This window comes from Strongylocentrotus purpuratus, unplaced genomic scaffold, assembly GCF_000002235.5.
Source record: "Strongylocentrotus purpuratus isolate Spur 01 unplaced genomic scaffold, Spur_5.0 spur5_scaffold_12, whole genome shotgun sequence".
NCBI classification, from domain to species: Eukaryota; Metazoa; Echinodermata; class Echinoidea; order Camarodonta; family Strongylocentrotidae; genus Strongylocentrotus; species Strongylocentrotus purpuratus.
The window spans coordinates 14072045-14095063 of NW_022145597.1; the positions used below are offsets into that span (position 1 = coordinate 14072045).

The following is a 23019-nucleotide window of genomic DNA, read 5'->3' on the forward strand; positions in this document are numbered from 1 at the left end:
ATGGTACTCGGGGGAAATGTATTTAGAATATCACCAAGTCAAATCGTGGCAATGAACTTGCCTTCACCCATCCGTTAGAGCTATGAATAGATAGTCCCTTGACTGTGCCTAGACCTGTCTCCAATGGTCACTTACTCAAAGCATATGAAGCAATCTTTAACGTACAGACAGTCTTGGTAAGGCGATGTCAAAGTGATTTAGTTGCTTCAGCTAATAATCTAGTCACCCCGACAAGACCAACATAAGACCGTGCGAAGTACTCATTAGTCAGCGGGTTAACATTTAGAATGTAATCTAGATACACTTAAAACTAAGTCTTTCTTTATTCATGCACATATTGTGCACCATCTCCATTTCATAATGTGCACCATCTCCATTTCGTAATGTGCACCATCTCCACTTCATAATGTGCACCATCTCCATTTCATAATGTGCACCATCTCCATTTCATAATGTGCACCATCTCTATTTCATAATGCGCACCATCTCCATTTCATAATATGCACCATCTCCATTTCATAATGTGCACCATCTCCATTTCATAATGTGCACCATCTCTGTTTCATAATGCGCACCATCTCCATTTCATAATGTGCACCATCTCCATTTCATAATGTGCACCATCTCCATTTCATAATGTACACCATCTCCCATTTCATTATGTGCACAATCTCCATTTCATAATGTGCACCATCTCCCATTTCCTGGGAGCATTCATTTCATGGGATCAGTACCATGTCATTATTGAATGTTTCTCTAAGTTCATTTTTTCTTCTTCTTTTACAAACAGAAAATCCTCACAGGCCTGTTCTTCCAAGACCTAGGCCCCGAGACGACCGAGCCGACAAGCAACGGGAGAAACTTCAGAAAAAGCTGCGCGAGCGGGAACGGCAAAAAGAAAACACGGGCCACAGCAGCCATTCCAGTAGTCCCCAGTCCTCCCCCAGGGGCATGAACTCACATAGTAGCGGTGTGCTACGGCCTACGGAGAATGGCACCAACTCCAGAGGGAGTAAGAAGAAAAGACAGAACAGCCTCAAAGATGAAAGTGAAGGTAGGCACGGTCACCATTATTGTACTTGAAAAATTCATAATTCCAAATAAATTGTCATCAATTTATAATTGAGAATTTATTCTTAACCGCATATGTGAAAATATGCTTCCCACAAGCAATAACAGGTAATTAAGGAAATTTGTTTTGTAAATGAAAGCATCAAAGCAATATGCTGTCAGCACACTTGTCTAGGCAATTGTTATTCTGATGCTTCATGTAAGGCTAGTAGACATTTGTAGCATCACATATATACATGTACAACGAGCAATAACACAATTCATATCACTCATTGCCTTTACATCTTTTTCTTTAATTTTCCTTTATTTCTGACCTATGATCTTTTCTATTCATTGTGTTACCTAAAAAGGGCAACTTTTTCTAAATACTTGAAACTCAGAATAATATATCAAAGTGTTTTCATACAAAAATTTTCTTGGTAAGGTTGTAACAATTGTTAGATACATTTGAGGCACAAAGCTGCTTAACATTTAAAGACGTCATTACCAACAATATAGCGTTTGCATGATTGTGAGCTATCGCTTCCTGTGCTGTTAATATCTTTAGAAAGATATTGTATAATGCTCAAATTTTCTGACAGCAGCCTTGACTAAAATGTACTTTTATGGTCAAACGGCCTCCCATTTATTATCTTAGAGATGTAGTTGATTGAGGAGTAAAAAGGGATATTAGATTGAAAAAGAGGATAAAAAATGAATCTTGTGTGCTGTCTCCGCCACTAAGGCCATCTCATCCCGAATCAATTCATGCTCCAATTTAAATCAGCTTCTGTATAATATATGAAATGCCATATGAATTTTTCCGTCTCCCCCGCCGTGCGCTCCATATGGTCGCTTCCGGTAGGATGCCATCATAAACACTAACTCAATGCCTAGTGAGTGGTGAATCGAGTCCAGTATGCGCGGCGTGTATGGCTAGATGAATGGGATCTGAGACGACCGTTGTCATTTGCCCATTTGTGTGCATGACTTTATTGTGGCTATCACATAAGTGGGGAGAGATGGATGAATGAATGGGGAGAGAAATTTAATACAGACAAGGCTCTTTAAAATTGGCAAGATTTCATTGATGCTAAAATGTATCTTATTGTCAGTATGAGCCACTAAGCATCATGTTCTTTCCCAGTAATTACCCCCTTTTTCAAGTCATCCTTTCAACCCCTGCTTCCGTCGCTATTATTAGAATCAGATTGGTTTCCTATTATCAGGCCTTTCTTTGCTGTAATTGCGGTTGGATAATAATGAACAGATGCCTCTTGTCGAGTGTCTTACATCATCGATTTCTATTTTTTCACCCCAAAGCCAGGGGTATAATGGTTATTTTTACTCCGAGGGAGCAGTCTCCGCACCTTGACTCCTCCCGCCCGCACGTTTCATCTTCTTCCGCCCCCGTGCTGATTTGATTTGATGTGGGAATATTTACGCATGGACAGCCAGCTTTGTGTGACTGCCGTCGTTCGTTTATACAAGCCTCCCCCTCACCCTCTACCTCCACGGCATCCACCGAGCGATGCACACAACGCTCTCCTTCTTTGCCGTCACTCCCGGTATTAGCGTGTCAACAGTGATGCGGCCAGCTTGTCAATCGGAAAGACGCCTACCCTGCCGTGATGTCATCATTTCGTCACGGCAACGAGTCAATTGTTGCGTTCTAGCCTCAATCACGTCATCATCCTCTTAGCAAAGATGGCAGGGTCAACATCAATCTTTGTCCTGCTAGACGGCAAAATATATGCGTAAGCCTCGTCTCAAAATATACCGTACCCCCTTGGATAATGATACTCCGCCGACATCCGATCGGTTGAGTGCGCAGTGCAGATTTGCATCTGTCGTTATGCACGTATGTGTGTCTCCCTCTTGGTGCGCATGCCTCTCCCCTCTCGTTGCGATGGCTGAACCCACACCTCCCCACCACCTTGGGCAGTTGTATTATTGTCTGGCGGACGGGACTAGAATTAGATGCGGCCGTGTCTCTGACGACGGGGGAAGGCTGCTGAGAAACATCTTGTACTTGGGAGGCTAGAGTTACAAATAGCCGCCAATAGCCGTCCCCATTTATTGGCGAGGTGGTTTTATCACTAATGGGCCGGAAGCGGGATGACAGATTCTAGTGGCATTCAGAATGAGAGAAATTGAATGACCACCATTGTGGTGAATTCTCAATAAACTAGGTTATCTTTATTATATTCTTGAAGAGATTGAAGTCTTTTTTAGTAATTGAAATTGATTAAAAGCAGATGGGACTCCCTTTAGATAAATTTTGAAGTGTTCTGATAAATTCATGATTCAAATTTATAAATGTTTGGTATTCATTTGAGGAATCAATGATTTATGATAACTTGCTTTATATATTCCAAATAGTCTTCTTTGATGCAAACAATATTTTAGCTCCTTCTCATTTTTCATCTGATAAAATATAATCTTTAATTTACAGTAAAAAAAGAGTTGAGGCAACATAAATTTTTGTAAAAGGCTGAAATTGTAGAATATATCATACACTAAACTTTGTTGTGTGAGCTCTCTCCTGTGGCTTACAATGTCCACTTAAATTTCTCTGTTTAATTTCATCATGCAAATGATTGTCCATTTACATTAGGATACCATTAGCTTGTGAAAATATTTGTATACCTTTCATATTACATTTGAAGCTCTTGGTGTCGATTTACCAGATGTTCGTTTCTCACCCCCATTCTTACTGAGAAATATCTATTTTTTGTCATGGCAGTTCAATATGGACTATGTACATATGAAAATCATACTGAAAAATATTGAAAAATATAACAAAATATAATTATGTAATTCCCACCCCCAATAGAATGTTTTTTAAACACCAAACAACATTACAAAATAACAGATATTACAGATTTTCGAAGTATTAAATCTCACTTTGATAGTGAATTGCTAAGGTCCATAGTCCATGGTCCATGGTCTAATGGAGTACATGTACATGGGAAAGAAAAAATAGAGAAGAATTATTATTAGAAATTTGTGCATAGATATTTTTGTTTGCAATGAGAAGAGGATGGGTGTGGGAGGTTTGTGGTCGTGCAGAGATCATTGCTTTGTGGGTAGAAACTTGCTTATTTTGAGAGCCCTGCCTTCCATCAAGAAACACCCAATCTTGGTAAAACCCTTTCAAAAAATATATTTATAAGCTACAATAAACAAACTTAAAATGTGCTGTAAAGGAATACATGTTTTTACAAAATCTATTTTCAGGATTATTTAGGAAAATCACATTTACAAATTGCTACTAAAGTGTCAACAAAATATCTTGGTTTGATTACTGATATAACAAAACTCAGGAAAACTTTCTTAAGAATTTTTTTGCATCTAGATGTATGTTTGCGATGAGAAGAGGATGGGAGTTGGGTGTTCGTAGCCATGCCCAGCTCATTGCTATGCGGACAGAATCTTGCTGATTATGAGAGCACTGCCTTGTAATGAGAAACTAAAAATATTGTTGGTTAATTACTGATATAAGAAAACTCAGGACAATTTTCATAGGTTTTTTTTGCCAACATATATTTTTGCGATGAGCCTAGCTCATTGGTATGTGGGCAGAATCTTGCTTTAAGAAGCACTAGCTGCCTTGTAATGAGATACACCCAATCTTTAATTTCAGTCACATTGAGCCTGTAAAGGTTAAGGATGTCATATTAATCCGTGCTACAGACCTTCCAGGGAGGGGGTAGAGGGGGAGGGGGGAGAGAAGGGGAGAGAGGGGTGGGGGGAGAGGGAGACGGAGGGGGAGAGGGAGACGGAGGGGGAGAGGGAGATGGAGGGGGAGAGGGAGACGGAGGGGGAGAGGAAGATGGAGGGGGAGAGGAAGAGGGAAGGGGGAGGCAGGAGAGGGAGGGGAGGGGATGGATACAGCAAAGGATTTGAATTTCAAGTACAAGGATGGATTATGGGATTTCACCAGAACAAATGTCCAGATTAGCAAGTAACCATTAATCACTGCTTAGCGTATGTGTACTGTGTAGAGAACGTTAGGCATCTTAATGAATAATGAACCGAAATATCAGTGCCCTGATTTCATAGTCAATACGAAGCATGAAATTCTCATCATTTGTATCGTTCATCTGTAAATGCAGTCATCCAAATGACGGATTGATAGAAATTATAATTTTCAATTTTACATATTCTTTTAGAAAATCAAAGTTTCTTAAAAAAAAAAAAAAAAAAAACCTTCTGTTAAAAGATGATAAGTAATGAAAGAGCAAACAGTATTCTGTGAGAGAAGGCAAGCGAGATAGACGGAGAGAGAGACTGATTGATTGAAAGATAACAACATAGAAGGGAAAAGAAAGACAAAAATTGGAAGAGGAGAGGGAGAAAAATCAATTGCTCTGTATTGATTTCTTTTGGTATTACTCTGTTTGTTTTTAAAATTTTATTTGAGAATGAAATAAAGACTGAGGTAGAAAAAAAATTAAACACTGAGGTAGAAAAATAATTAAACAATACAGTTTCATTCATGTAAAGACTTTTTCCATTTCATCTTGCTTTAAATCTCAATTTCCACAAAACAAAAGCATTTGCAAGGCCCCACATTCTGATTGTTTCTTACTGCAGGATTTTCATTCCATTACGCTAGGCATTGCAACAAAGAGATATGGATAAAATGGACTTTAGTAAAATAATGATAATAATGTCTTTGTTGAATCAAGAACTTTTCATTCGAGACCTGAAATTGATTTATTTGTTATGAGAGCACGGACTAGTAATGAGATACACTAAATCTTTGATTTCAGAGTCACATTGAGCCTGTAAAGTTTATAGATTTCAAATTAATCCTTGCTTCTTTTAAAAATCATTTTTCTATCAGCAATTTTAAACCCAAGCTGTTGCTTCAGCCTGTACTTATTATTTGCATTTGTTCAAGATTTTACTGGTCACTGACTTCTTTGGGTTGTATTTGCATTTGCACACCAACCAATTCATGTAAAAGTACATGTATTCTAATAAGTATTTGATTAATTGAGCCTGTAAAGGTTACAGATTTCAAATAAATCCTTGCTTCATTTGAAAATCATTTTCTATCAGCAATTTTAAATCCAAGCTGTTGCTTGTACTTCATTTGCATTTGTTCAAGATTTTACAGGTCACTGACTTTTATACATGTAGGTTGCATTTGCATTAACCAACGCACCAACCTACCAATTAATGTACAAGCATTCCAATAAGTTGGATATCAACAAAGGCATGACAGTTGAGACAAGTAGCACTTTGAATTATAATCCATCTTTTCTTAGAACCTGTAGGTAAATACACAATCATACTTCGATATGTTAATAATTGGTTTGCGAGTCCTTTGGACTGGACAAGCTTGTTAATTGCTTGAAGGGTTTCTGTTAATCAGAAAAATGCTGTCAGCCTGAGGGTGTTTTCTCTTCATGAATTCCCAGGACTATCTGAAACGATAAGATGGTCGTTTCTGTCCCGCCTTCTGGCTTGGTCTGTTTGCCATCATAACCTATGTTCACACGAACCTGTCATAGTTTAATATAACTTTAAGCTTGCGAAACCTCTAAGTTATAGACAATGATCCACTATAACAATGACGAGTGTTCACACTGGACCAAAACACTGAGTATTTAAAGTTAACTACATGCCAGGGAAAGCATTCATTTCAACTACAGGCTTGTGTAACCTCAAATTAAATTGCTTCTGCATGGCACGTACTTTGGACTGAGGACCCCTCTTTACTTGGACTTACATGTAGGACCCCTCTTTACTTGGACTTATTGCACTAACCTTAGGATTAGGGCCCTGTTGCACAAAACTAAGTTAACTTATAGGTTACGTAATCGAGAGTGCATCCGTAGGGTCCCTAACTACAACACAACTTTGAAGCTAACTTTGCGCTAACTTTGCGCTAACCTTAGGATTAGGGCCCTGTTGCACAAAACTAAGTTAACTTATAGGTTACATAATCAAGAGTGCATCCGTAGGGTCCCTAACTGCAACACAACTTTGAAGTTTAAAACCACTACCTAAACTTAAATTCCACGGACTACCGTGTGAACCTCACTGTGGTCTGTGAAGAGGGTCCGAAAGAGGGCCGGGGGCTGTCTCCCTCCTCCCCTGATGAGGAAACTCGCTCCTGAGTCACAGTGACCGAAAATACAACTGACCCGACTCTCAACTCCCACTGCTCTGACTAGTCTCTGTCCCAGACACACCTCGTCGTTGGTGGAACCCAAATGATTGGCAGACAGGGACAAATAGGCAGCTAGCCCTTCGGAAAATTTATAACGGAGGAAGAACAGAATCGAAACATAATGAGGCTGTGACAAAACAATCAACATATTTCTCTAGAGATAGTGCTCTCTTATAAACCTTTAAGAGGTCCTATGCCCCTTAATCGTTATCTAAGCATTTTAGGGAATGAGCATTGTTATGAAACTGTTATGACTGTTGTAAAGACTACTCTGAGACATATCAAGTTTAAATGCATATACATGTATATATTATAGACCTACAGTGCACATGAGATAGCTTTCAGTTTCATTCGGGTTAAAAGCAATGTTATTTTGAAATTAATATATTTCTTTGCAGTGATGACTTAATGTGAGTTCTATTTACTAAGTTGAAAGTTTTGACCTGTGGTTGACCTATCCATGGATTCTTATTTGTGCCTGCATACTAAACTCTTGATTGCATATATATATGTACATGTATATAGTGCTCAAAGAGCAATTTTTCATAACAAAGTCATTTGTATTGCTTTCAGTCATTTCCCTCGGGCCCAAATCTTACATAATCATTGACTTGTCGGATGTGGATGAAGAGAGATAATTAATCCACCTGAGGATATACTAATCATGATAGTTGGTAAATGATCTGTTGATTGCTAGCTGTGAATGATTCAGTATTAAACCCCGTTCTCACTCACTTTGAAAGTGGTCTTAGTTAGACCGCTCCAGAGGAACGGTTCTTGAGGAACGGTTTGCGAGCGTTCACATTCCGAGCAGTTTTTATGGCTCAAACCGCTCCACGAGTCAAAGTGGTCTTGTTGCTATGGCAGCTCAGGTCAGCGGGTCAAATTTTTCGCGCGCGGAATACAAACCGTATGTACCGTACTACATGTTTCGCACTGAAGGTCACTAGCTCACTTCCGTTCAAAGCACGCTTCCGTTCACATTGCACGTTAGAGCGCTCCAAACCGCTCTTAATATGACCCGCTCCTCAAGACCACCTCGGAAGGTGGTCTTCTGGAGCAGTCCAGAAGTCCACTTCCTGGACCACTTTGACCGTTCTCACTCACCTAAGAACCGCTCCTGAGGAACGGGTCTTAGAGCGCTCCAGAGCGCTCCAACGAAGTGAGTGAGAACGGGGTCTTAAAGGTAAAGACCAGTTTTGGAAACGCCCCCCCCCCTCTCAAAAAATGAAATGGAAGCTCTTATTACCAATCATGTGGAAGAGTTTTGACTACATTATGATGATACAAATTTTGCCGGGAAACCGCCTACTAATTGATATATCCTGTAAATGATTATATCTATTTGGACCACATAGATATAGCGCACGTGTCACAAAATCCCATATACATCTTTCTGTGTACAGTGCTTGTAACTTTACCAAGAATGGGCCAAATTTCTTATCATTTTGATGATTCCAGAACCTTGCAGTACACACAAAACTTATATGCTAGATGATTAACCTTTTCTGATCGATTCCACAACTTTTCTTTCTTTAAAGGGAAGTGGGAAATTTGAAAGTTATCTTTGTAGGTATTTTGATGTTAGAAAGCACTGTTGGCCATAAGTTATCAGGATTGTTTTATATTCTGTTCAAAGGCTATGCGTGGGATTTTTTCAAGCCCCATGTGGCCCAGTTCAATGGAATAGTCATTACCCACCCAATATATAGAATATTAATGAACAGTTTAGCGCTTTGCGAAGGGCACCTGTATTCTAATCAACTTGTCACATCTGGAAGTTAATGAGGCTAAAAACGGAATGCCTCGCAGCAAAGTCAAGATATAGTAAGCACGATGGTAGTAACAGAACAAGGTGATTATCACCCCAGTACACCCACAAATGTTCCGCTCTTTTGCACTTAACACCCCAGTTACACCGACAATGAGACTGACGACAGAGAGACATGAGATCGAACTGACCATTGGGTTTACTCCATTTTCCAAGATACGATTTGGTAATACTCTAACATCTGTAAAGCGCTTAGAGATGGTATTTTGTATTAAGCGCTTTATAAATCCAGATTTTATTATCATTATTTGGTGTCTTGTTTGGAGTCAGTATGGGAGTGTGACTATCATATCATTCCTGTCTTCAGATATGGAAAACTGAACATTTTTTCATTTGTAACCCTCCAGGTATACCATAAGTAAAAAATATAGTAGCAATTTGTTGTGGAACAAATGTTGCTAGTAAAATGTAAGCACATTTACCACACGAGAATTCAGAGTCGGCCTTCACCTGCTATTAAAGCAAATGTTTCATGATATGAGAATTTTGATGAGAGAAATGAAACAAGTTCCTTTGCATATCATTTCTGACATTTTATATTGTATCCTGTCTTGTGGCATCCCATACTATCGGCTGACAGTATATGGTCATTTTAGATGTTTCCTAACTGTTCACATACTGTACAACACTTCTCTCTAGGCCTGCTTTCATCAGCTCAAGATTGCCAAGTAGCCCGCTATTTCTGATTTGGGAAATAATCCTGAAGTTACCAATCGCATCTTCATCAGCTCGAGACTTGACCTCAAAACTTGAAACTCAGGCTGGAGATATATTGCTCAGCGTTCGCGCGTAGTGCGAGTCTTCGGGCTGGTGAAGACGCACCGAACAAATAGTGGGATATTTTGCAAACTAGCCCAAGATATCTTGGGATGATTATCTCGACCAAATATCCAGCCAATTGCAACTTTGGGCTAATGAATCATGAAGACGCAAATTAACTGGATAATTTGAGATCGGGGTAGTTCAAATAGCGGGATATTTGGCAATCTCGAACTGATGAGGACAGGCCTTCTGTGAATTTTCGTTGCAATGTGAAAAGGCTCTCTGTGGGATACACTTCATACAGATGCTCTTGTACTAATGAAGAGACTTTTGATGTCATGGCATTGATAAATGATCCACAGTCTTACTAAAGATAGCATGGGCGATACTTCCTCCAGGGCTTCACTGTACTTAAAATAGTTACGGACACCACATAATTCTTCCCCGTTTCTCTGAAAAATCTGCCGAAATGGTAAACAAATTTTGTGATTTCGATGACCGAAGCTTCATGGAGATTATTCCGATCAGATTTCTGAAAGGAAATAGTAAGAGGTGTGTATCTCGATGATTCTCTTTTCGGAGATGCACGCAAATGGGAATATTCTCATTTTGGGAAAACAAGTATTGTCGACACCCACGTGTATGAGTTGCCTTGGCTCAGAACCATTTCAGCCGTTTTAGCCATTGTGTAAAAGATATACCGGTATGTTTATCCCTAAGGCCTTTTGTAAATGCAAATATTTTCAATGATGAAAGGAGTTATTTTGGGAACCAGCCGCTGGGTGCTGATGTTTAATTCACACGTACATGTATGGGCAGTTGAACTTGTTTTTGTTCACCTTTCAAATGTGTTATTAAAACACAAAGAACTCCTACTTTGTAAATATTTATCAATTTTCAGAATTTGTTTTTTCAAACTGTGACACAAGTACATTAGGCCTGTCCTCATCAGCTCGAGATTGCCAAATAACCAGCTATTTTAACTATCCCGATCGCAAATTTTCCAGCTAATCTGTTTCTTCATCAGCCCTCAGTTGCAATTAGCAGGATATTTTAATAGTCGAGATAATCATCCCAAGATATCTTGGGATAGTATGCAAAATACCCCGGTATTTGTCTGGTGCGTCTTCAACAGCCCGAAGACTCGCACAATGCGCGAACGCTGAGCAAAATATCACGAGCGAACTTTTTGATTTCCGAGGTTGAGTCTCGAGCTGATGAGGACAGGCCTATTGATACATGTGAATGCAGTCTTACTTTAAAGAAAGGCACAATTCATGTCAGATGACATCTAAAGGGCTATATTTAGGCAAGAGAGGAAGAAAGAAAAAGAAGGAAAGAGGGAGAGAAAGAAGGAGAGAAAGAAGGAAACAAAGAATAAAGAGAGACAAGAAGGAATGATCTGTACCGAACTTCATTTATAAAAATAGGGAGTGCAATTAAGATATTGAGAGGGAGGGAGGGAGTGTATATTGTAATTAGTATAAGAAAGATAGTTAAAAAGAAGGAGGCAAATTGTGAAAAGAGAGGAGGGTGGGGGGGGGGGGGGGAGAGGGAAATTTACAACAATCCACTCTGAAAATCGAAGTGTGACTTTAAAAGTTGTTGACTTCTCCCAGCCTGAACCCCCCAGGGCTGACCACATCCGTCATTAAAATTCCTTTGATGTTGAACTTGAAAGGGTCAAAGGTCAGACTATTGACATTGACTGTTACTGATGTGACATGTGTTTTTACACATTGAACAGTAGCATTAAGTGTTCCTTTTTTTCTGTCCGTCTTGAGGCCATGAAAATTGTTAAAAGGTCACAAATATTTACGGGAATAGGTTGTTGGGCCCCAAAGCGTTCAATTTTTCATTTCAAGGTTATATTTATTGTGTTTACTACCACCGAATAAAGATTTGGCAGAAGAGAAAAATGTATGAGCCAATATGAGGCAAGCAGAGGAAAAAAGACCTGTTTTCCACCGTTTTCTCATTTAAAATGTGTTTGCCTGAGGTTTACGTGACATGTCACTGTTAAAGGTATTACAAAGTTTTGGTATGGGGTCATGAATTTGGTTCAAATTAACATTGGAAGCATATGCGTTCCTACAATACTCATTGATCGTTGTCCCGGTTGAGATCGAGTCTAAAGTTATGAAATTATAAATAATAAACTCTGTATGTTGTATAGCTCCCTCTCAAGGTCAAGATATTAAATTAGCTATGAAACAATGTTTTTTGACTAAAATCGACCGATTAGCTATTCCCGTTTGGAAATTATATATCACAACTACATATTCTGAGATTTTCATGGTCGCAGCTACCATCGTACGGCCGTAGGCGCTATTTGAAATTTATCAAAATTTACCGGGAGCACCGGTATTCAATTTTTCTCGAAAACAGAAGTGTTTTAGGGGTTAATTTTTTCAGTGATTACATGTATAATACATCCACATGGGCATCCAAATATATCAAAATTGTAAAGATTCACTATCCACCCAATTTTCAAAATTTCCCAAAACTTTGTATTACCTTTAATAGTGCAAAGGTGATTCTGTCTACACAAGTACGATACACCTGTTGTAGCGACCAACTGTCTATAAATAATTTTGTTGGTTCCCTTGAAAATTATATTTCTCGTCTTTTTCGAAATCACTAGTGTACACTGTATGTCCATTCAGGTTCCATTTTGGGTTAGTTTTCAGGCCTCTCTTTTGGCCTACCTATCTCTACTATTCTAGATGCTACAAATATGATTGCACTTCTAGTCACCATTTGCTTCAACAACTTTTCTATTTTTGTTGGCAGTACTTTGATGAATTTTAGGTGTCTCCCTGTTCAACAAACAACGAAAATAAACAATTGATTTCAGGGGTTTACCAAGACCTTTTGGTTGTTGTATGATTTCTTAGAAATATCAAAACAGAGTCACAATATTTACAAATAATTGGAGAGTCATTACAAATCATGAGTAACACAATACATGAAATTAGACAAATTTAGATATTAAACAGAACGTCAATATGAACGAGATGGGCTCAAAGTTGAATATGACATCATTTTATTTAAAAAAATATAAAATAAGCAAAAGAAGCAAATTCTAGAAGTTTTGTATGGAATTCCCCACAGGAACTGTACAAGGATATTAGCAATTAAAAACACATTAGACTTGAAAATATCAAATTTCCTACCAACTTCCTCATTCGTAATTTGATGATGATTAAAATGTGAAACATTCAATGATACTATCATTTTGTTTTTTGATGTTAGGAAATGTCCCCCAGATGCTTCCAGTAACGGATTCATAATTTGCTAATTTCTATGATACTGGATGCATTATGGTCTTCAAAGAACTGTCGAAACGATTTAAACAGTTGATACATTGATTTTTGAAAACAAACATTTTTTAATCTAATCTCGTTTAAAGGTACAAAGAAAATCAAACTTTCGGTGAAATATTCCACACTCAAAACTTGTATGTAAATGTAACATGGTCTTTTTTTTTATCCATTTAGAAAGCACAAAAGTTACAAAAACTTAAACAAATGTTTTTATTGTTGCATGAACTATTAAATGTGTTTTTAAAGAATCAGCTTAATGAAGATACATACATATCGTCGCTGTTTTCACGAAGTGACGGTAGTGAAAAAAAATTGCATTCACTTTGCGTTACGATTTTCTTCACTACCGTCACTTCATGAAAACAAGGACGATATATCCTTAATGAAAATTCACTAGAGAAGAGAGATTTGAAACACAATTATTCCCCTGTTACATGTATGTTTTTCACCAAATGCCAGACGTGATGTTTTTATATCTCAGCCATGATTTTCCCTTGTTGAAAAGAAAACGTTTTATTATTGAATTCAAAAGTTTTTCAAACTAGGATGGTGCATGATACATGTACAAGTCCTCCTCGAATGTCACATCAAGAAAATTGCTCCGCCCATGTCATGCCAACATATTTACATCATGCCAAAATATCTTCAATTATATGATTATCTCTTGCATGTTTTTGTAAGTGATATGGTACATCAACAGACAGGAATAAATCCCATCCTTCAGCATACCTACACATATTCTTTGGAATTAGTTTTCCCTTCAGTTTTCTATGTCTCTGAATCTGCTCTAAAAAAAGAACAGAGAAAGGAAAAAACATGATAATAATATTGCTTGAGTGCCGAAATAACAAAAACATTGCGAAAGTAGGCCTAAGATTTACTGGGTTCAAACTCCAAAACTGCCAACCATTCTTATTTCGGAGGAACGTTTCCCATTTTTTTAGCCATCAAACTAATGTTATGAACCCTATTTGCTCTTTTGTATCTGGTATCTTCTGTGTAGAAGCATATAAAATACACTGGATTCCCATTTTCATCTTCAGAGATCTCAAATTTTTGCTGTAGAAGATCGGCAGGTATGACTTTCCCTTGGGAAGGGGTTTAAAGTGTCAATAACACAGACTACCACCATGAGGTAAACTGTAGTTTACAGTATGTCAAATGATTTTTTCCAAAAAAACAAGTGCGCATTTAAAGCTTCATTTGAATGATATTACTTTACCAGCCGGGAAAAACAAGGAAATTGTCTGGACTGTATTGCAGGAAATTTGAGGATGCCCCTAAAAATAACAGGAGAAGAGCAGGAAAAGAAATATTCACAATTCTACAAACTTTGCACGTCAGGTGTAATTTTTTAGTAATGGATTCATGAAAAGTTTAACTTTAAAATTAGAGAATTTTAAGGTCTGTTTTACGAGTACCGTAGATTTATTCATGATTTTCAGTTACAGGTAACAGGTTAACTTTTAAAATCATATTAAGGATTATTTAATGAACATTTTTTATCGTAATCACACATTAAAACTTGAAGAAATCAAATTTTCAAAATCAGTTCTATTTGTATGAAATTTTTGACATATTTATGTCATGTCATGTACCTGCAACTTCTCCTGTTGACAAAGAAAAAAAAAAAACCCATTTCAACCACATGGTATCTTTACATCAATCGACATGATATTATCACTAACCACAACACCTATCAGAAGTCCTGATGACAATATGATAACCAGTGCCCCGATATTCATCTCCACAGCTGATTCCCTCTCAGTAGAATTAAAGACAGAAGTAGCACCTTTACCCCATTCAGACTATCATAATTCATTGTATACAAGAATATTATAGCTGTACGATATTAGAAATTACCTGTTGTTCTAGTCTTAATGTTCTGTAAAGAAACATCATTCAACGAAACGTGTTATAATGAAACTTTGTACAGCGAAAAGCATGTTTGGGCATCATTTTGAACGAAAACTTGATAAAATATCAGGGTCGTGTTCTAGTCTGAACTTCTTATCGCACAAAATATGTATAATTGGACAATGCTGATTGGGAGCGTGCACTGATGTTTGGCCAGTTGTCATGCCAACTGATCTCTTAAAAACTACTTTCTGTATGCGATGTTGTTATCTAGTGTGTGAACCCGCTTTGTTATATGACGATTCTTTATACCAGTTTCATATGAGTTTCCTCTCATCTGAACAGGCCATATGACGATTCTTTATATGTTTCTTTATACCAGTTTCATATGAGTTTCCTCTCATTTGAACAGGCCATATGACTATTCTTTATATGTTTCTTTATACCAGTTTCATATGAGTTTCCTCTCATCTGAACAGGCCATATGACTATTCTTTATATGTTTCTTTATACCAGTTTCATATGAGTTTCCGCTCATCTGAACAGGCCATATGACGATTCTTTATATGTTTCTTTATACCAGTTTCATATGAGTTTCCTCTCATCTGAACAGGCTATAAGAGTTGTCATGGATAGAAAAAAAGCTTGCTTTCCCAGCCCTAATCTGTTTTTTCCATCTCAAGTACTTAAACACACACATGGCTGTCAAAAGATTACCACAAGATACAACACATCATTAACGTAATTATGACAAGGGTTGTGCTAAAGCAAAATGAGATGGAATGAATATGGCAACCCCTAACTGCATTGACACTTGGACCCCGTTCTCATTGCAAGGGTGGATCGTGGGTCGCGGTATCGTAGCACGAACCCGTCGTTAGCCAAGGAGTTTCACTGGCACTCGATGCGTTTACATGTGCAGTCATTTGGGGTGATCTAAAGGAGGACCTCTTCTGAGAGTTCTTGTTGCCGTGACAAACTAAACACCATAGTACCATTTCCTTGTGGTATTACAAAGCCCCCTTCTTGATTTTTTTACTTTGAAAAATAACCAGGGTGAAATTGTCTCAGGGGTACTACTAAAATTTGTTCGAATTGATCATTCTCATTATAAGAGATAGCTTGATCTAGCATGCCTTGCTCAAGCTATCCCTCATTTAACACCCCTGGCAGGTGCTCCAGAGTTCTCCCGTTTAGGATCACTTTGGTCCTCCCTTGGGTGGACCAAAGTGGTGTTACCCTGTTCCAATCTCAGGGAATAGCACGATCTAGCACACACAGGATCGCGCTATCTTTCGTAATGTGAACGGGATCTATGTCGTTGTCTCTTTACCTTGGTTACTGAAGCTACGTGTATCCATGGACTTCGTGATGTATCTATGATATGACTCTAATTATCTAATTGATGATTTGGCTGGAGGTTATCCCTCTATTTATGAACCTGCAAATGGATGTACATGTATGATTAACTTTGGGAAACTAAACAACACAATGTTTACATGGGTTGTGCCAGTGCAAGGTTAAGACAAGGTCCTTTTTATTAAGTATGCACAATTGTTATGTCCTCTTTGATAAGAGGACTGAATTGATTTGTGTTTTATCGACTCCATCTTCCTTTTTAAATGAATATACATGTTGTATTGATGTATTGAAGTTCATGTTCATTACAAAAGTGATGTTTATGTTGTATGTCAAAGTTATAACTTTGTGAATGCCAGAATTGGTAGCCATTGGAAACGTTTGTTTAAAAAAAGTGTTAAAAACTTTATTGTAAAGAAATAAAGAGCTGCAATGGTGGATTAAATATAGAGATTTAGTTTTGATAGTCACTAGAATTGATGAGTGTCAAATATTATCATCATTATTCATTTCCATCTTTCAATACCTTCCAACGTTTTTAAGTGTATCAATCAGATTTGATTAATTATGTCTTGGGACTAAAACTTTTAACCTCACCATCCAAAAGACGTTTTGATTTTTGTCCATCAGAGTCAGTTTGTAGTCTAAGGCAGAGACAGAAGATAATATTCATGTATATTATTTATGAGTCTAAAAAGATTCAAAAAAATGTTTTTATTCATCAATTTTGTGTCATTTTGATTTGATCTGTTACAGAAAACCCTCAAGTCAAGAGACTCAAGGATCTATTGTCCAGTATCCAGGTGCCAGAGGTGGAGCAGATCACAGCCCGGTCAGCAACGGTCAGGTGGTCAATACCAGAACCCTACCACTCGGGCCAAGGTGACGAAGACCTCTACGAAGACCACGGGATAGATCCTACGGCCATCAGCTACGAACTCAAAGTTCTGGACAAAGCCAAGAATTGTAGTCCTGGAACCATTTACAGGTAAGTCTAGTGACTTGTCGAAGGTCCTGGTCTAGAGAATGTTGTATAGGTTGGAGGAAGTTACCCAACTGAAGGCACCCTGGCTGACTATTTGGAGAGTGTTATGGCAGAAAGAAAAGTTGTCCTTGTAACAGTTTCTAAGACTAGCTGACTGTATAAAGATGTTTGAGGATCTAGAATAGTAGTCTGTAATGGTTTTCAGGTCAGCCACATTGAAGATCAAGAGAAGATGTTGCATCGTTTAGAGACAGTTACCTAATTGAAAAGTATCGGAGACTCTAGCTGACTGTATAAAGATCTTTTAAGGATTACAAAATTTTAGTTCGCAATGGTTTTGAGGCAGATTCATCAAAGGTCAAGGGATGTTGCTTAATTTTGAAGCAATTGCCCAATTAAAGGCATTTCGGCTGACTTTGGAAGAGCTTCATAGAGTCAAAGAGGTTGAGAAACAGTGCGCAGGTTTGCCATGTTGCAGGCCAAGGAAAGATGTTAAGCAAGGTGTGGAGACTCATCTACAGGCACTAAAAAGAGATGCCAGTCTTCAGGCCCCAACAATTTCCCATTTCAGGCTTTTTCAGCTTTATATTGTACAGCACATATGGAGCTTTAACGTGTTCTGGCTTCTTTTCAGGCCCGGTGAGTAAAACTGACTGGCATCCCTGACTAAAGCCACTCTAAGAGGATCTGTTCAAGCTTTTGAAGAGATATCAGGCTTTTCTGCAAAGCTTTTTGACCATTTTATTGTGTGGGGATACTCTGGAGGATGTTGATGCTTGATGCTTGAGCAGCCAAGCCAAATGGGATGGTTGACTGTTAAGTATGCAAGCAGGAAGATCTCTCTTTCATTCCCATCTCTGCTTGTTACGAAGGGAATTAATTAGTAGTTGCTCACAAAATAGAATGACTTTAGTTAAAGATGTAAGATATAGCCAGGTCAGATCAATGATACTTGCAAAGTCCCCTGTTTAGAAACCTCAGTTTTCTATTATACCAATGAGCTTTCATTATATCAACATTCCATGATGCCCTTTTACAGTAGAAGGGATGATTTGGAAAAGAAGTAAAGCAAAGCGGACAAAACTGGCAATGATCCGGAGCAAATAATGTTTAGTGTACCCATCAGATTGGCCTCTTGTCTTTCGTCTGTGCTCCGTGTGTGGGCTTAGGTTGTTATAGTTAGAAAGACAGCGTGAGACGTGTCTTGTGTTATTGATATGTCGTCAAATGTTGGGATTAACTCCGATGTAAGGCTTTGGGGGCGAGCCAAGGGGGCGACCTTGGGGGCCCTTGGCGCATCATCCCATGTGAAAATTGTTGTTACCCGATTGAAGGAATCTATCACGCACCATCATGATTGTGAATCCCATTGCAATCATCAATTTGTTTGTATATATGTAACATTTGTGTTTGAAACCAAGTACTGTCAAACGTGAAACTTTGTAAGAAACTTTAATGAATATTGCAAGTTTTCCAGACTTTCAAAAATACCATGCTATGTTAGGTTTGAATCACAACGCTAAGGTCCGCTACTTCAGTTATTCCACAACCTTGAGTCTTAAGACTCAAGGTGCTGTTGATAAGGTGAATAAAGGGTAGAAGCTGAGGAGGGGGGCAATTAGCGTAGTTGATACTATGACGTCTGTACTCACTGGTGGCAAATTGTTGAGCTAGTCTCTGAAGATGAACCGCTTCTGAAGATAACTTGGTTTAAAGACTGAATCGTTAGTTATCAAAAATCAAAGCTTCAGGTAGACCACAGGATTGATCAAGATCTAGCATCAGTACGTCAGCTTGTCCCCAAATGGTAATAAAATGTATTGACTATACTCCAACAGTTGACATATATTTTAAAATTGGCCATAGGAGTATGACAGTGCACTGTCATTCTTCAATTCAACGTCCAAATGCGGCAGCCGGTGGTGAGCTGTTGGCAGCCACTGGTCAAAAGTGGCGTAATGACCAAGCACTTGTTGCATTGGACGAATTTTTGTTAATGATCTGTGACAGTTTTATTAAATTTGGCAACTGGGTATCTGTTTCTTTGAAACTCCTTTGTTGATTAGAAGGTTGGGTCCAAATTCCGTGATTCATGTTATTCAGAGAATGATGGACGCAAGGGTAAAGTGGCATTACCTTTTCTGTGATTGGTGATTGTCTGGATGTTCCGATTATTAGGAAATATGAGGGACTGTCGAACTGAATTTAAGTAAATTTTTTGAAAATATATTTTTTTGGGGGAGAGGGTAGGGGTGGGGGGAGGAGGTCATAATGTTATATAATGAATATGAACTTGCAAGTAATGATGAGAATACGTGGCAAAGGATAGTGAAAGGAAAATGGGAAAGGAGGATAAGGGTTAAGAGTAGTTAAGAGAGGCAAAGATGAAGGCATATGACCAAGGGAAGTGGGCACGTAAGAGACCAAGGGGAACAAGCAGCTACATATCGAGGGGTCAGTGACACAAAGACGTAACTCCATTTTGGCCATTTTGAGAAAAAGTGGTTTATGTGTCACTGAGCACTTGGGCCTTTTTTTATCCACATTACAAGATAACGATGTATAATTCTAGCTAGGAGTTGGCTTTTAACATTGTTGAAAACCAAATTGAAAGAGAATTAGGAAGATGAAATGCTAGACTTTTTCCAAGAAAAATGTCTGTGAATGTGTTCAGGAAAAAACCCAAAGAGGGGAGGATGTATGAGGATGTGGTAGACTAGATGGAGATTGATTGGCAGATTAAGAGGAAGACAGATGGACAAACATATACAGACAGACAGATGGACGGACGGACAAATGGGTATCATTTGGTTGAGAGAGTAATTGATGGAAAGAGGTAAACAGTTACACAGACAGACAGACTGACTAAAGACAGATACAAGGTAGACTGGCAGACAGACAGACAGACAGACAGAAATCTGGTCCCAGAAGCAGACCTACATGTAGTCAAAAGGAAGAGGTCTAGATGTAGATGCATTGTGGCGTTGTGACAGATGGACAGACAGATAAACAGTTACACAGACAGACAGACAGACTGAGAAATCTGGTTGCAGGAGCAGGCCTGCACGAAGTTACAAGGAAGAGGTCTAGATGCATTGTGGCGTGGAACTGTGAGCCCCCATACCAACCATGACATGATTTGGATGTATGGAATAGTTAGGGTGCTGGAATGTTTTCATGTGTACATAGCCTGCGTGCCAGAATGCCCTCCAACATAATGCAGAGTCTTTCATACCCGTAGTCTCCGTCTCAAGACCCTGAACTTGACTGGCATCATTCAAATAGATGATCAAGAGTCTAGTCTAAGGAGAGAACGTAGTTTAAGCATGTCCCACCAAAAATATGATAAAGAAGAAACAAATTAAAGGGGGAAAAACAATAAGAAGGAAAAATTTGCTATCATTCTACAGAAAGCTATCCAGGGTGATACAATTATTATGAAAACAGCAAATTTGTTTGGAGAATCTTTTATTTTTATAAGTGAAAAGCACCTTGAGCAAAGTCTACATCACCTTCAGCCATGATGAAGAATGCAGAACTTTCAAAGTTTATGAAGTTTTAGCGTGGTCTTGAAGTCAAGACCTGCTTATGGACTTGCTAGGCAATGTGGATGCCAAGTGACCAGCAACTGCTAGTCGATTAGTGGTCCAACAAATATGTTTTATCTTTTTACTTTTAATTATTTATTATTTGTGCATACATTGTGTGCGGGCAAGCCTGAATCTGATGACTAGGGTAATAATATTTATATCTGTAAAGTGCTAAGACACATCGTTGATGTATTAAGCGCTATATAAAAGCGGAATGTAATTATTATTTAGTACAGTGTATCAAGGTGCCACTTCTCTGCACTATTAACTTTACATTCTATCTGTGCGACTTGTACAGCAGCCCGTAACAATATACAGGTGATTCAGAGATCGCTGTCTTCCGAAGGCATAGGAGTTCATGCTATTCTAAGTTTCTAACACACTAACAATTCTATGTACCGGCAAAGGATTGAGTCATTGCTTTGTGCTTTCGTGGGCACTTAGCCAGCTTTGTTAATCCATGTGCCCATTACCTAGAAATAGAAATGTGCTACGAGAAAAGACCATGAAGCAATAGAAGAACTCACCGCAAATCCCTGCATGGATGTTTAGCAAGAAGTAGGTCTTCGAGGTGGCTGTTGAATGATAGGTATTGGTTATCGAAGGGGGTACTAAGGGGGTAGGGATCGACCCCCTATACAGACTTTAAACAAAAATCAATTCATCTGTGTCTATCGATTTGGAACCCCCCCCCCCCACACTTTACAAGGCAGTCTTAAGACCTATGATTGTTATGTTTTCAGTTATGATATTTTTAGATATTCAACCCCCTCAGCCTCCCCCTCCCATTTATGTTTTTCACCCGGCGGCCGTTGCCACCGCGTCTTTATGGTACATTTCTCGGAAAGACGAATCTCATTTATTTTCCAAAGCTTGTTAGTATCGTACACGATGATGGGAATAAACCAGGCAGGGTCTGCTGGATAATGGGTATGAAAATAGATTTATCATCTTCATTCCATCTCTCTTTATTGTCTGTTCTAGATTGGTGATGTATTACATAGACGTCTGTTCTCATTTTCAGTTTAGATTGTCTGGATCCTACTTTGACTGTCTGCTCATGCTACCCTGTTCACACAAGGGACTGTCACTGTGTACAAATTGTCGTTTCAAGAACGTCGTTTAGACATCAATAGTCATCGTTTAGTGGTAGATGAAGTATATGAACATAGTTACACAGTAACAGAGTAGGCCTACATTAGTAGTAAATTATTTTGGGGAGGGCAGCTGATACCATTATTATTTATTGGGATACATGACTGGTGTCTGGTAATATAGGTAATATACATACTGTATATAGGAGGTATTAGCCTGCACTCAAGATAAGCCCCGCCCAGTTATATGGGTTTTTGTACGATAGCTCGTTCATACTGGCATGTTCTTTGATATTTGTTGCGCTTTTCTTCAGAAGGATGCTCAAACCTCTGTTTGAATTCGCTTCATGTTTTGTTATCATTGTTTTGAGTTTAAAAAAAAGACCATAGAATAACATCATCTGGATTTATATAGCGCTTAATTTGAGATTCCGTCTCTAAGCGTTGTACAGATATTAATACCCTGGTCATCGGATTCATTCATGCACAATGTGCACCATCTCCACTCCCTGGGTAGTATTCCTACCATTTAGTCACCTTGAGGGCATATGACAATTCATAACACACAGCTTTCGACATCCTACCAGGTCCCCATTTCTCTCCCGGGTATGGAGTGGCAAATGTAGATTAATGCCTCGTCATATACAATAAATTCTGCTAGTCTGCATGGGGCTAGGTCTGAAACAAAATGGGATGGGGGGGGGGTGGGTAAGATGATTGATTGGTCTTGCATCTTTCAAAAGCAAGTATATCTTGTCATGATGATGTAGTTTCCATTGTGTATATAGATCTGTCTGCTTGTCTTCCTCCGTTGCAGACGTATCCTACTAGGGTTTAATATACTAATGCAATTATGAACATCTAATCATCCATCTGACATGCCCCTCCTATATCTCAATTCATCCTTCCCTCATGCCATCCCTCCTGTTGCATGAGGAAAGCAACAACTTTTTTTTTGCATCGAATTTTAGAAAAATA

General features: G+C 38.5%; 1 protein-coding gene across 2 annotated transcripts in view; it reads left to right on the forward strand.

The window, feature by feature from the left end:
• LOC582903 (fibronectin type-III domain-containing protein 3A) overlaps positions 1 to 23019 on the forward strand; it is a 99621-nt gene that overhangs the window by 25925 nt on the left and 50677 nt on the right. For both annotated transcript variants that reach the window (XM_030981866.1, XM_030981865.1), the window contains exons 4-5: positions 791 to 1054; positions 17129 to 17360. In XM_030981866.1, coding sequence (XP_030837726.1) covers positions 791 to 1054; positions 17129 to 17360 — 496 coding nt within the window. The remainder of the gene's footprint in view (positions 1 to 790; positions 1055 to 17128; positions 17361 to 23019) is intronic.